The sequence below is a fragment of the Filicampus tigris genome, chromosome 3, assembly GCF_054856515.1.
Source record: "Filicampus tigris isolate MCC_2025a chromosome 3, RoL_Ftig_1.0, whole genome shotgun sequence".
NCBI lineage: Eukaryota > Metazoa > Chordata > Actinopteri > Syngnathiformes > Syngnathidae > Filicampus > Filicampus tigris.
Window position 1 is genome coordinate 21,672,728 of NC_141219.1, and position 13,753 is coordinate 21,686,480.

Consider the following 13,753-nt stretch of genomic DNA (forward strand, 5'->3'; position numbering starts at 1 on the left):
TGCCAGCCAATCGCAGGGCACACAGACACAAACATCCGCACTCACAATCACACCTAGGGGCAATTTAGAGAGTCCAATCAACTTACCATGCATGTTTTTGGAATGTGGGAGGAAACCGGAGTACCCAGAGAAAACCCACGCAGGCACGGGGAGAACATGCAAACTCCACACAGGGAGGCCAGGGCGTTATTTATTTGATAATATTTTTTTATATTTTTAAGAAATACAGCCAACAAACCATCATATAATTTGATTTGGCTAGCTCAACCATCAACGATACACTTCCAATAACATATTTTAGTTTTCATGGAGTATATTAAGAATTTAGCACAACCCTGTTATAGTCAGGCATCTGAAAAAAAATATTCCAAAAATATTGCTGAATAAAACCTTAACAGCTAATGAAGAAAGTGAAATTTTATTTGAATGCTGATTTAATATTATTGTTACTGTACTCTAATTACAGTAACAGGGTGTAAATCATTTGCTAGGTTTTTGCCCGAGAGTCCATGCTAGCTATCTTAAGTGCTTTGCTTATTGGTCAAAACAAACATAGCTATATAATAAAAAAGAAAACGTTTATAATGATTAAGTAACAGGGTTGCATAGGTTTGAGTGACACACTCCATAAAGGTTGAACACAATGAAAAATTTGGAAAGTATTTACCTTAGGTCTACCAATGGTCAAAGCATTTATCTTAATGCCATTTCTGCTGACATTTTCCTTTTTTTTAAAAAAAAATTATTACTACTTTTTAGAATATATCAGTGATAAAAACCAACAAGGAAGCCATATCAACAAAATCGTACCAAAAGAAAAAGTTTTCTCACCTTTTTTTCTTGATATGTGAGTGTTATTTTTAAGGGGTGCTCATGAGCAATGTGATGTTTTCTTTCCTCAGGACAACTTTTATTTACACAATAAGTGCATGTCTCTTTATTTTTATAATTTTTTTAGAAGGAGTAAGAAAATGTCGTCCAATCTCGGATGACCCAAATGCTCCTTCCATCTTTTCATTCATGTGTAATGATAACGTTAAACCACTTACTAATTGTATTACTACTACTTTAAGTAATTTTGCACATAAATTTGGAGCTCATGACCTCACTATGTGGTTCTTGTTTTAGATCGGCTGGATAGTGTTGGAGCAATGGTGTGGATCGGGCTGAACCACTTGAAGGACGGTCGGGGGTGGCAGTGGTCAGATGGCGCACCTCTCTCGTTGGTTAATTTCACTACAGGTATGATTAATTTGTCTATATGAAATTGGGTACTGTCTATAATTGTGGTGAGATTACATGCAATTTTCTAAATGCTACGTAGCAATACTTGCAATTTCCGCTGTTCTACTCCTTCGACATTTTTCCACCAATCCAACTATTGCAACTTAAAACATTCCAAATACAGGACATGTTCAGAATTATTTCATCACATTTCCCAAATGTTCACCAAAAAAACAACAACAATTCATTGACATTTGACATATTTATTCCTTCCATGAGACAAACCATTCCAAATTCAATACATAAGGAAGTATGAATTAAATCTGGAACATGGCTCCATTCATTAAAAGGGAATTATATTTTTGAGAAATGTGAAATTGTTGTAAATGAGGAATGTTGGGAATGTGTAAAATAGTTGCCCATATATCCTGGATGGTTTGAAAGAAATGTGGAAGGAGAAGAGCAGTGGCGTGATAATAAGAAAAACAATTTTAGTGCAGAATAACATATGTGTAAATGCCCTTCAGCATTCCCACAATCAAATGGCTTCTCTATTGTATTTACATCAGCGCTGCCGGCCAGCCCTCTAGAGGACAACAGACAGTGTGGAGTGTACAACTCTGGCCCTGACGGACTTTGGCAGAGTCTTTCCTGTGAGTCTGCTCTGCCTTACATCTGCAAGAAGACGCCCAATGACACGCATAGAGCCGAGCCACTCGGTAAGAAACAACAGAATCGGAATCATCTTTATTGGCCAAGAATGTTAAAAACAAAAAAAAGACTTGGTCTCCAGTAGTTGGAGTCGCATCTCGCGTTCTGTGGACTACATGAGGAATGAAGAACAAGAGCCAAATGTCTCAGATTTTTTTTTTTTTGCTGTGGTGGTTGGTGCTGAGCTGAAAAGCTGCTCTGCACCTGGAGAGAAAACTTCTGACCTTCCTTTTCATGGAGTCAGTTGTCGCAAGACCAAAACAAACAGTCTGCAGTGAATTTGTCCTGTTGGATTTTACTCCCCCTTTAGCTTGTTCGTGGCCATTTTTGGCATAGTCAGTAATGTTAAAGATTTTTTTTTTCATCACCACCACCTGCACAGCAGCAGGGATGATGGCATAATGTAATCCTAAAATATACCAAAAATGTTTAGGATTACAAAATTACAAAAAAAAAACATTTTTGGTTTATGATATGTTGTCCTGTGTTAACACAAATAATCATGCTCATGAAGTATGTGGAATATCTGATACGGTTCATATTTTAGTATAAATTATGTACCGGTATTTCTTTTTGTATTTTAACCCTTCAAATTCCAGTTTATTTGCAAAATGGGAATGAAAAAAAACCATTGTATATATTCTCAGTACAGTTCATCTCCCCAATTTGCATGTGATCGGGACCTAGCCTTGCCATGGTGAGCGGAAATCTGCAAGTATTTACTTATAGATGACAACATAAAACACTCTCTTTTTCCATTAGACAAGGGGATGGCCGTGTTAAATAAAGCCCCTCCCATCACTTCAACATACTTTCTTGGCACTAACTGACCACAAGATGTCGCCTAAGCAATATTGTTATATTAGACATGGCTATGGCCTGGGCACAAAACAGCAAATAGGTGAGCTATTCAGCGAGTAAAGGAGGATAGCCATGCCCTCCAACTCAAAACGGGTGAACTGAATGCTAATTCTCCTCAGATCAGACATCACAATTTAAATTTGGTCCATTGGAGTGCAGTAGCGCCTCTTTCGGTAACTAAGAAAATTACATGAAATTGCTCCCTTTCCCCTCAAAATCTATATATGATGTAAAATGATAAACCATATATATGATAATAATAACAAACAACATTTTGAGTTGTTGAGTCTAGAATGAACCCGCTTTACCCAAATCGTATGATTCAATACAATAAATCACAAGGAATTTGAAAAAAATATGTAGTTTTCATTAGTGGCAAAAGGTACAATTTGTTAGAAACAGTATATTCATAATATATTTTAAGAGCTGAAGTTACAAATGACAAAATTAGACAAAAATCCGCACGCTTAGCAAATTGCACTACATTTGCATTAAAACAGCTGAAACGGTTGAAGAAGAGGAAGCGAGGTGAACACAAATGGTCACCACAGTGCTCAGAATGTTAAAAACATGTGGACAATCCCTAAGTGTTCCCTTCTGATTCAGGCTCTCTTTTTCCTCCTGTCCAGAGAACTGGCAGTATATCCATACAGTGTGTGATGAAGGCTGGCTGCCTCATAACGGTTTCTGCTACCAGATCCTGGCGCATGCAGGAAGCTGGGAGGAGTCTTCTCAGGCATGCCTCTCTCGTGATGCCAACCTCACCAGCCTTCACTCTCTCTCTGAAGTGGAGATGCTGCACAGCCTTCTGGCTAACTGTAAGACATTTTACTTTGACTCCACTGCTGGAATGTGATATTAGCTTCAGCAAGTGCTGTGTCTAAATGCTATGTTGTGCAGATTCTGGCGAGACCTCAGCAATGTGGATCGGTCTCCGGAAACATGCTTCATCTGCTACTGTAGAGTGGTCTGATGGCTCGGCGGTGACTCTCACAATGTGGCACCAATTTCACCCTCCTCACAACCTGACTGGTGCAACCCTCTGTGCCAAGGCAGACAGGAAGGTGTGCAGAAAGAAAATTCTATCATTTCATCAGACTAGCATTGAATAATTGGAAAGAATAATTATGATGCATTGTAACTCCACTGTATGAATTTAGAAAATTAATATCAATGCCATTGGGAAGTATTTTTTATATCTACACATGCTTGTCCACAATAGGTGAAAATCCGCGATATAGGGACACCATAATAAAAAACATGTTTTCAATACATATGGTTTACCCTTCGCACACGCTTCAAACTCATTTGAACTTATTACGACGCACCTAAGCTTATTAAAGCCTTTTTTTTAAAAAGTATTTCTTGGAACCTGTTCTCACTTTCTCACTGTCAAGAAATGGGAGACGATCGTATAACATCATAGGGGAAATAAAATTACTCCTTTGCTTGCACAGTTCTCCAAATATGTGTGCAAAATTGTTTCACGCTGTCACTCCGTTGATTTTATTGTAAAACTGACACATAAAACAAAACAGAATTCAACATTGATTTTGCTGATGGTGTAGTGGCACACTGGCCTGACTTGTGTGCGGGCAGTGTGGGATCAGTTCCCGCTCAGTGACGGTGTCTGTCTATGCCTTGCGACTGGCTGTCGACCAGTTCAGGGTGTAGTCTGCCTTTCGCCCATAGTCAGCTGGGATAGGCTCCAGCATCTCCCCGCGACCCTGTACAGGATAAGCGGTGTTGAAGATGACACACATGACATGACATGACATTGTGTATTTAAGCACCCAAAAAAATCCAACCAAACCATGTACCTGTAAATTTTGTCTAATGAATGTCTGCTACCTTAATGTTAACATCCAATGCAAAACACCATAGAGAGGCCAACCGAAAATTAGTATAGATGTTCCGGCAATTTTAAACCTTCTGCCAACTGCTACTTTAAAATTCAAAACAACACATATTGCTGAATACTCCTAACTTTTTTTGAGTACTGTATAACTCCTTTGCTACGCCATTCACAAGAGAGTATTTTTTTTATCTTGTAGTTGCCCTAAATGAAGCTGTAAATTATTTTACTTTATTTTCACAGGACGGTGCCTGGATCTTGGTTTCATGTGACGAGCAACTTCCTGCTGTGTGCAGAAAGGTGAAATATCAGACATCGGTTCATGAACTCGGAACTTTGGATGAAGGCTGCCCTGAGGTGAAATATGGACATACACACACGTAAATTTAAATGTGTACAACACATTGTATTCATGCATTATATCGCATGCTGTAACTAAAAAATGCCATTTCTGTTGAAATCGTGTGTGCATGCTGGATGTAAATGCTGAAGAGGCGAACTGAAATGCTGTAGAATGGATGGAATTGTTGGAATGCAGAACGTAACCTGAAGTTCGAATGGTTTGAATGCTTCAAGAAATCTGGAAGGAGGAGGTAAATATGTAAAATATCCCCTAATTTAGGAAATTTGCTGCAAAAATTTGGGAATTCTCGGAATTCACTAATTCCAAGAGGGCCTGAACGGGTTGAACAGTTTTAAGTTGGAATGATTTGAATCAGTCAAGAAATGTGGTGAATCCGTCAAGAAATGTGGGAGTGGGAGGAGCTAGATATGTAAAATATCTCTTAAGATTTCCCCAAATTTGTGAATATTTTGAAGTTGGAATGGTTTGTATTGGTCAAGAAATGTGAAAGAAGAGGTAAATATTACATTTGGGAAATTTGCTGTGGTAGGTATGTAATTTGGGGATTGTACTGGTACTTAGAATGTGGAAAATAATATGCCTGTTGTTTGGAATTGTCTGCATCTTTTGAAGTTGGAATTGGTGGAGAAATGTGAAAGGAGTTGAATGCCAAAAATATGCAGAATAATAACAAAAATAAGGACAATTCAACTTCTGTAAAAAAAAAAAAAATGCGTGTGAATGCTGAAAGAGGTGATGCTAAACTGTGATACTGTTGAAATGGCTGAATAGTTGAAATCGTGAAATGTAGAATGTGAGACTTGGTTTGTTGTTTTGAATTTGACAAAAATGTGAAAGAAGAAGCTACTGTCAATATGTAATATCTCTTATTATGTGAATGCTCTCCAACATTCACATAATAAAGGTTTCAGACAGCTCTGTTATTGCTGTGTCAGGGAAACACGCAGCTCCATTTTTGAGCAAGCTGCCAGTCAAAAGCACAATGGAGATGATTCACTGGAATTATGACGTCTTTTCTGGCATTCATGTTGCTCCTTGACTCTGTTGACATGAATATCAGGCATCTGAGTCATCCGACTGAAACACGACAGCGCCATAACGGTGCACAATGCGGGTCGACCGGATGACGCAGCCACTGATAATTCCCTGACTGTTTTTTAAGACTTCTGCTTTTGTCTATGGTTCGGTCAGTGGTGGGAAGTAACTTTGGTACTGTACTTAAGTAGGGTGTTCAAGTATCTGCACTTTACTTGAGTATTTATTGTTCTGATGACTTTTTACTTTTGCGTCCTTAATTAAAAAGTGCTGCAGTGAACCTCTGCTATTCATGGGAGAATGAGCCTTGCTTCAAATAGTAAAAATCCATGAGTAATTGACACCCCCAAACAAATTTGTAATTATGAATGACAAACCCCGCATATTCAAGGTCTGGTGTTTGATAATGTGTCCATTTGGTTTGAGGAGAACCTATCCTCCATTGTTTGCTGAAAAACGTGCCTATTTTGTTCTCAGGCCAAATCAATGAAAGTATTACTTAAGCGCCATCTTGTGGATTGTTGGTATTGTTGTCCTTAGGTTTAATCCATTCATAGTGTTTTTCAGGCACACACTCGATTCCCCCGGTCCACGTAAATGCATTACTGTGGGTACACGTTGATAGGATGATTAATAAAAGATTCATGTGCATGTTGAAGTTGCATTTTACTGGATAGAGTGTGCATATACTTCAACAAATGTCCCAAATATGAAAATATATAACAGATGCCAGCCTCAGTTATACCTTCTATTGCGGTTGTAAAGCTATTCGGCGAGCAGGTGGCCCAGAATTTTAGCTCAGCCGTTAGTGCTCTGCGCCTCCAAGCTGCCTGGGTACGACCCCCAAGTTTTTTGTTGTTTTTTTCTTCCACAATGCCAGGCACGGTGTACTCTCGGCTTTGCGCTTTGAACACCCTGATTTTGATGCAAATGAGGAACACCGCGCGGATTGCTTGGGAAAAGTCTACTTCCATCTCACAACAGCGCACAAAGTTGCAAACGCCCCATTGCGCCCGATTCTACCAGCGCAAAGTCTAGCAAAATACCAAAAAGAAAGAAAACTGAACTCCATCCACTTTTAGATTGTGCTTCGCAATAGACTTAGACCCGGCACGAAAATAGGGCGTTATAAATTTGTTTTAGCTCCTCTTGAGATGCAGCTACTTAGTCTACTTTGCCAACATTTATCATATGGTATAAATGTGACCTCAATGGCTGTATACGGTAGTCTAAATGGCTATATTATTCGGCAATGTGTGATGTCACGTCAGTTTATACTAACGTGTTATTTAGGCTTGTATGCTAGCTAATACTATTGATGAGCCTTATCTAAAGGTCATTTGTTTTTGTTACATAATTTAACTACTGGATACAGTTGTTTATGAAACATGGATTCAAGATTGTGTGCATTCTAGATTATAGAAGTTTTCAAAACATATTGCATATAATTTACATTTCAGTGATTTGATTTCAGTTCAGAGTCTGTACTTTTTTACTTTTACTTAAGTAAAAGAGTACTTACTGGTAGATTAGGTACTTCTACCTTTACCTGAGGTTAGGTTATTTTATTTTTTTTACCCAAGTATCTGTGCTTCCACTTAAATACAGAGTGAAAGTACTTTTGCCACTTCTAGCTAACATCATGTTACGCAATTCAGAACCTGCAACGTTTCTTTCTATGTAGTTTTCTGAGTATTATGAATCATATCAGAGGGGGAAAAGAGAACTATTTATTTCATTCATCAGCAGCACTGGATTTCCCTTTAAATTAGAGCAAGTCCTTCTGACTTCAAGGTTAAGAGAGGGTGGAAGTTAACATGGATGCCAATAGCATTTATCCGGACGTGGGTCACTGGGGCTCCCCCTGGAGCAAGGCCTGGAGGTAGGGCTGGCTGGCAAGGTGTTAGAGGGCCAAAGGGGTCAGGTGCCCTGTAAAGGCCCTGATACACCAAACCGACATGGGAGGTCGTTAAGCGTCGTTGCGTCTTTAAGCGCCGTCTGATTATTGTAGTGGCCAGTGTCGTAGTGTCGTAACCCGTCTGTAAGCGTCTTGGGGGCGTTTGAATCGGCGTCGCCAGTCGTGACATTTGGTCACTCTGATTGGCTGTTAGCTAGCAAATCAGCGCGCGGAGCACCAACGTGAAGTGACAAAGGCGGAAAAACAGTGAGCACGCCTCCGCTGCCTTAATCTTTTTACAAGTACAAGAGCGAGGGTTGACAATGTAAGTATTTCACAATACCGTGTCAAGAATGTGATGGTTTACTTGGCGTGGGAGTTCATCGTGAGCGAAGAATAGAGCAGACTGCATTGTTTACGTTGTTATAATCAGTCCCCGGCCAACATCTTTCCGGTTGGAGTTTTCTATCCATGAGAAATGGTGACTACCACCGCCGATAGTATGGTATGGTATTACATTTTGTGCATGCGCAGAAGGTACTTTAATGGTCAGCGTCGCTGTCTGTCGTTGCGGTGTGCTTTGCCAGCGTGACGTGCCGACAGCCGGCCAAACGCCACAGGGGGTAAGCGTCTGTCACTGTTGGTGAACGTTGTTTTGGTGTATCAGGGCCTTACGGTAGGCGGCGGTCAAAGGCCTTGGCGGGCCAATCCCCGGCTACAGTAGCTGGCTCTAGGGACATGGAATGTCACCTCTCGAATTGATGCGCGAGGCAGAGAAGCTCCGACTAAACAGTCAGACTCGCCTCCACACACAGCTTGGGCTATGGGACCAGTCCTCTCGAGAGGGGTTGCACACTCTTCCACTCTGGAGTTGCCCATTGTGAGAGGCACAGAGCAGTTGTGGGAATACTTATTGCCCCCCGGCTTGGCTCCTGTACGTTGGGCTTCGCCCAAGTGGACGAAAGGGTAGCCTGTCTCTGCCTGCGGGTAGGGGGACACGTCCTGACTGTTGTTTGTGTCTACGCACCAAACAGCAGCTCAGAGTACCCACCCTTTTTGGAGTCCTTGGAGGGTATGCTGGAGTGCACTCCTGCTAGAGACTCCCTCGTTCTGCTGGATGACTTCAAGGCTCACGTGGGCAATAAAAGGGAGACCTGAAAGGGCGTGACTGGGAGGAATGGCGCCCCAATCAGATCGGTTACTGGACTTCTGTGCTCGACACGGATTGTCCATAATGAACACCATGTTCAAACGTAAGGTCGTCCATATGTGCACTTAAGTTGGCAACAAAACACCTTAGGCCACAGTTCTATGATTGACTTTGTGGTCGTGTCATTGGATTTGCGGCCGCATGACACTGAGGGAAGGTGCTGGTCTGACCTGGTAGACCCAAACGTATTGTGAGGGTTTGCTGTTAACATCTGGCAGAATCCCCTGGACTTAACTTGACCTACGCGGGGGAGATTGGATCCGAGTGGACCAGGTCCCACGCCTCCATTGTTGAGGCAGCTGATTGGAGCTGTGAGTGTAAGGTACTCTGATAAGGGCTGCTCGTTCCCTGTACCATCGATGTCAGATTTTGGTTCGCATTGCAGTCAGTCAGATTCGTTTCCAATGAGGGTTGGACTCCGCCATGGCTGCCCTTGGTCAACGATGCTATATGGACAGAATTTATAGGCGTTGAGGGGATTCAGATTGGTGGCCTCAGTATTGCATCTCCTGCTTTTTGCAAATGATGTGGTACTGTTGACTTCTTAAAGCTGCAATCTGCAACTCTCACTGGAACGGTTTGCAGCCAAGTGTGAATGAAATGGTTGGAGGAAAATTAGCACCTCCAAATCCGTGATCATGGTCCTCAGTCAGAAAAGGCTGGAGTGTCCTCTCCGGGTCAAGGATGGGATCCTGCCCCTTGTGGGGGAGTTGAAGTATCTTGGGATCTTTTTCACGAGTGAGGCATGGAGCGGGAGATCGACTGGTAGATCATTGCAGCATCTGCTGTGATGCAGACTCTGTATCAGTGTGTTGTGGTGAAGAAGGAGCCGGCCGAAAGGCGAAGCTGTCGATTTACTGGTCGATCTAAGTTCCTATTCTCACCTGTGTCCATGATCTGTGGGTCATGACCGAAATACCAAGATCCCGGATACAAGCAGCCGAAATGAGTTAGCTCCGGAGGGTGTCCGGGCTTTCCCTGAGCGATAGGGTGAGAAGCTCGGTCATCCGGGAGGGACTCAGAGTCGAACCGCTGCTTCTCTATGTTGAGAGGAGCCAGATGAGGTGGCTCAAGCATCTGGTTTGGACGCCTCCTGGACGCCTCCCTGATGAGGTGTTCCAGGCATGTCCCACCGGCAAGAGGCCCCTGTCACGACCCTGGACACGCTGGAGAGACTATGTCTCCCCTGCTGACCTTGGGATATGATGTATTTTATTTAATAAGATAAGGTTTTTGTCACGTTATTAGATAAGTTTTGATTCTGAACTGTTCCATATGAAGTACTGTTGTTTGTGGCACAGTTGTGTGCGGTTCTATCGCATTTTTGTATTATGCAACGTAATAGTAGTGGTATTTAGAGATGGATTAAATTCCCACTGAAGGCCCAGGTACAAAATTTAAAATGGAAATTAGAATAATTGAGTGGATGTTTGTTACTGTTTTAGGGCTGGAAGCGTCACGGTCACTCCTGTTACACCATCACCAGGCATGAGCAGACACAAAAAGACGCACAGAGTGGCTATTACTGCAACGCACCTCTCCTTACTGTGGAAAACAGGTGCTGTAATAATATATTATTTTACATTAATTTAAAAGATTTTTACGGATTTATTGCAATGTTTTTTCACCTCTCTGAAAGGTTTGAGCAAGCATTTGTCAACAGTTTGCTGAATGCTAACGGGGCCAATGGCGGCATGTCTTACTGGATTGGCCTCATAGACTCAGGGGAGAAGGGAGAATACAGATGGATTCATCACAATGGCTCCACTCTACCCCTCACCTTCACAAACTGGAACAAACACCAGCCAGGTATTCAAAACGTTGTAATAGATTTGTGTGTGTGTAAGTGTGTGCCTGTGTGTGTGTGTGGGGGGGGGGGGGGGGGGGGGGGGGGATAAGTGTGTTCTTCCACCTTCTGTGTGCAATTGTTCAGTCCTGGTTTCTTCTTTTGACGTCAGTTTATACTAACGTGTGACGTCATATCCACATAGATATGTTGAGAAGCTAATAGATGTTTTTCGTTGTTGTTGGCCAGCGTAAGTCAGTCTGTCCCCCTTAACTGTGGTGTTCCTCAAGGGTCAAGCTTAGGGCCAATCCTTTTTGCATTCGACAGCTCTCAGAGATGTTGTCTGCAAATTTGAAGGTATTTCATACCACTTGTGTGCAGGTGACCGCCAATTTTTTTTCCTTCTAATCCTGATAGTACATATTAGTAAGTGCACTACATGATTGCTGGACTGATTTATTTTTCATTTGATGGGTTTTTTCTTGTATCAAATGTAAAATGTAAGCATTCTGTAATTTGTTTGACTAATTTGTATGTATGTTTGTTTTTTTTTTTTATATGTATGTATGTTTGTATGTAATATTTTTATGTATGACTATTCAAAATCATGCAAAGCACACTGTAAATAAAATGTACTTTCCAACTTATTTAATCTTTCCCATTTTAGTCAGTGCCAACGGCTGTGTTGCGATGTCAGGTGGGTCTGCTCTGGGCCACTGGGAAGTGAAAGACTGCAACTCCCACAAGGCCTTGTCAGTGTGTAAGCAGAGCATCAGCAGCTACCAGGAAGTTGAGCTGCTGCCCGAAGCACACATTGATGCCTTCAGCGCCTGTCCTCCAGGATGGGATTCACAGGCTGGTCTTCTCTACTGTTTTAAAGTATGAGCATTAACTTTCTTTTTCAAATATGCATCACTCTGTAAATATAATTCTTGTTGGCCCTTGATAGAGCTGTGTGGGAATCCTGAGGGGAAAAACACTACTCACAATGGGCTCAATTTCCATGCCTAGCGCAAGTCTAGCGCAGTCTGTGTGCATTTGTGTAGTTTTATTTCTTTTGATATTTTCCTAGATTTTGCACACATAGAATTGGGCGTAGAAGGCATTTTTTCTTCTATTTATTTTTTTTTCACAAAAACATTTTGAATGTATGCTAAACTGACAAAAAAGTGTTGTTCTTTTAGGTGTTCCATGACGAAAAGGTGCTCATGAAACGTTCTTGGGTGGAAGCAGATTACTTTTGCCAGGCTCTCGGGGCCCAGCTGGCCAGTTTCCGCCACTATGAGGAGCAGGTGTTTGTCAAGCAACTCCTCAGTACCATGTTTGAAGGGTTGGTACAGGCTCATAATTGCAGAATGTGTAATTGTTGGATTATGACATTAAATACAAGTGAATTTGGCTAGAGCCCCCCCGCCCCACATCCCCTGATCTTAACCCCCAGGAGGGCAAGGAAAAACTCAAAAAACCCATCTGGGGGAAAATTAGAAACCTTGAGAAGGGACCACAGATGGGGGAATCCCCCTTCCAGGATCAGGCTGCAATGGATGCCGAGTGGGCAACATTGAACACACATTATGATACTATACAGTGTTAGTTAAAATAATGTGAAAGTTAATCAAATGAAGTGCTGCAGGAAGATAACATCGGCGAAGTGGGTCCCTGCCCACTTCTTCAATGTAGAAATCTCCATAGCACGCCTCCGAGGACACACGCATTTTATGTTCAAGCTATGTGTTGATTGAGATGATTACCAAATACATTTTAGTTTGGGTTCCAATGTCAGAAGAATCTGGACACATAATCAGACCTAGTATTCTGCTCCTCCTTTTCAGAACAGAGGGTCGCTGGCTGTGGGTCGGCTTTAATAAAAGAGATCCTGAACATCCAGGAGCTTGGGAATGGTCTGATGGTTCTCCTGTAAGTGCCCTTTGAATATCCTCCAAAATTCATATCACACAACCTGTCCAAATTATGATGCAAAATATAACAGTATGAGAAATGTTTTATCTTGGCAACTAACTATTGTCCTTAACATTTGGCTCTTACCAGAGGTAACCGGAATATTACAAACACCCCTCAACATGTTGCAATTTACTGTAAACTACAACCAAACACTATTTTTTTTTTTATAAGACTGTGTGCGTCATGTTGTGGCCTAAGAAAAGCTGTTTGTGCGTTTATTGGATATCCTTCATTTCTAGCTCAAAGTCCATGTACTGTAGTAGTGCGCTCATTGTCTTTTCTAGTAAGACAAATCAGCACAGTTGTAGAATGACTACTAGTGCACAATAAAATGTTACTACTAAACTACTGTGGTGCACTAGTAACATTACTATGCCCATCTAGTAGGCGTGTGTCATGCGCTAGCAGCCTCTTGGACCATACTAAGTAATAAAGTTGTCCTAATGGTGTGAAGAAATGTCACGCAATAGGAGAAAAATATGTTCCTAGTAAGACACAGTCATTCTACTTGTGGGGTGAATTGTTTTAAAGGCGAGTACAAAAAGTGTGCTAGTCCATGCGCCTTAATCCTTATCAAGAATATGGATTAAATGCCTGCCCAAACGGCTTGCCGTCTCTGCCACTGAATGTATTTTGGCTGTTTTTATGCAGGTGATGACCTCCTTTGTGGAGGATAAAAATGAGGAGGATGACAGGAGGGACTGCGCAGTTTACAGTGACCTGCCCAACAGCATCATGCCGCGGCCGTGTGAAAGCAAACACGAGTGGATCTGTAAGCTGGCCAGAGGTAAAAGTCTTTACCCAAAACATTGGCATACAGAAGGTGCAATGTAATGATTTACTAAAAT

General features: G+C 41.7%; 1 protein-coding gene across 3 annotated transcripts in view; it reads left to right on the forward strand.

Moving 5' to 3' along the window:
• Window positions 1–13,753, forward strand: part of pla2r1 (phospholipase A2 receptor 1) — a 33,690-nt gene that overhangs the window by 4,644 nt on the left and 15,293 nt on the right. For all 3 annotated transcript variants that reach the window (XM_086026765.1, XM_086026766.1, XM_086026767.1), the window contains 11 exons: window positions 1,129–1,242; window positions 1,794–1,943; window positions 3,426–3,614; window positions 3,697–3,860; window positions 4,895–5,008; window positions 10,603–10,715; window positions 10,797–10,966; window positions 11,611–11,822; window positions 12,128–12,273; window positions 12,776–12,860; window positions 13,557–13,692. In XM_086026765.1, coding sequence (XP_085882891.1) covers window positions 1,129–1,242; window positions 1,794–1,943; window positions 3,426–3,614; window positions 3,697–3,860; window positions 4,895–5,008; window positions 10,603–10,715; window positions 10,797–10,966; window positions 11,611–11,822; window positions 12,128–12,273; window positions 12,776–12,860; window positions 13,557–13,692 — 1,593 coding nt within the window. The remainder of the gene's footprint in view (window positions 1–1,128; window positions 1,243–1,793; window positions 1,944–3,425; window positions 3,615–3,696; window positions 3,861–4,894; window positions 5,009–10,602; window positions 10,716–10,796; window positions 10,967–11,610; window positions 11,823–12,127; window positions 12,274–12,775; window positions 12,861–13,556; window positions 13,693–13,753) is intronic.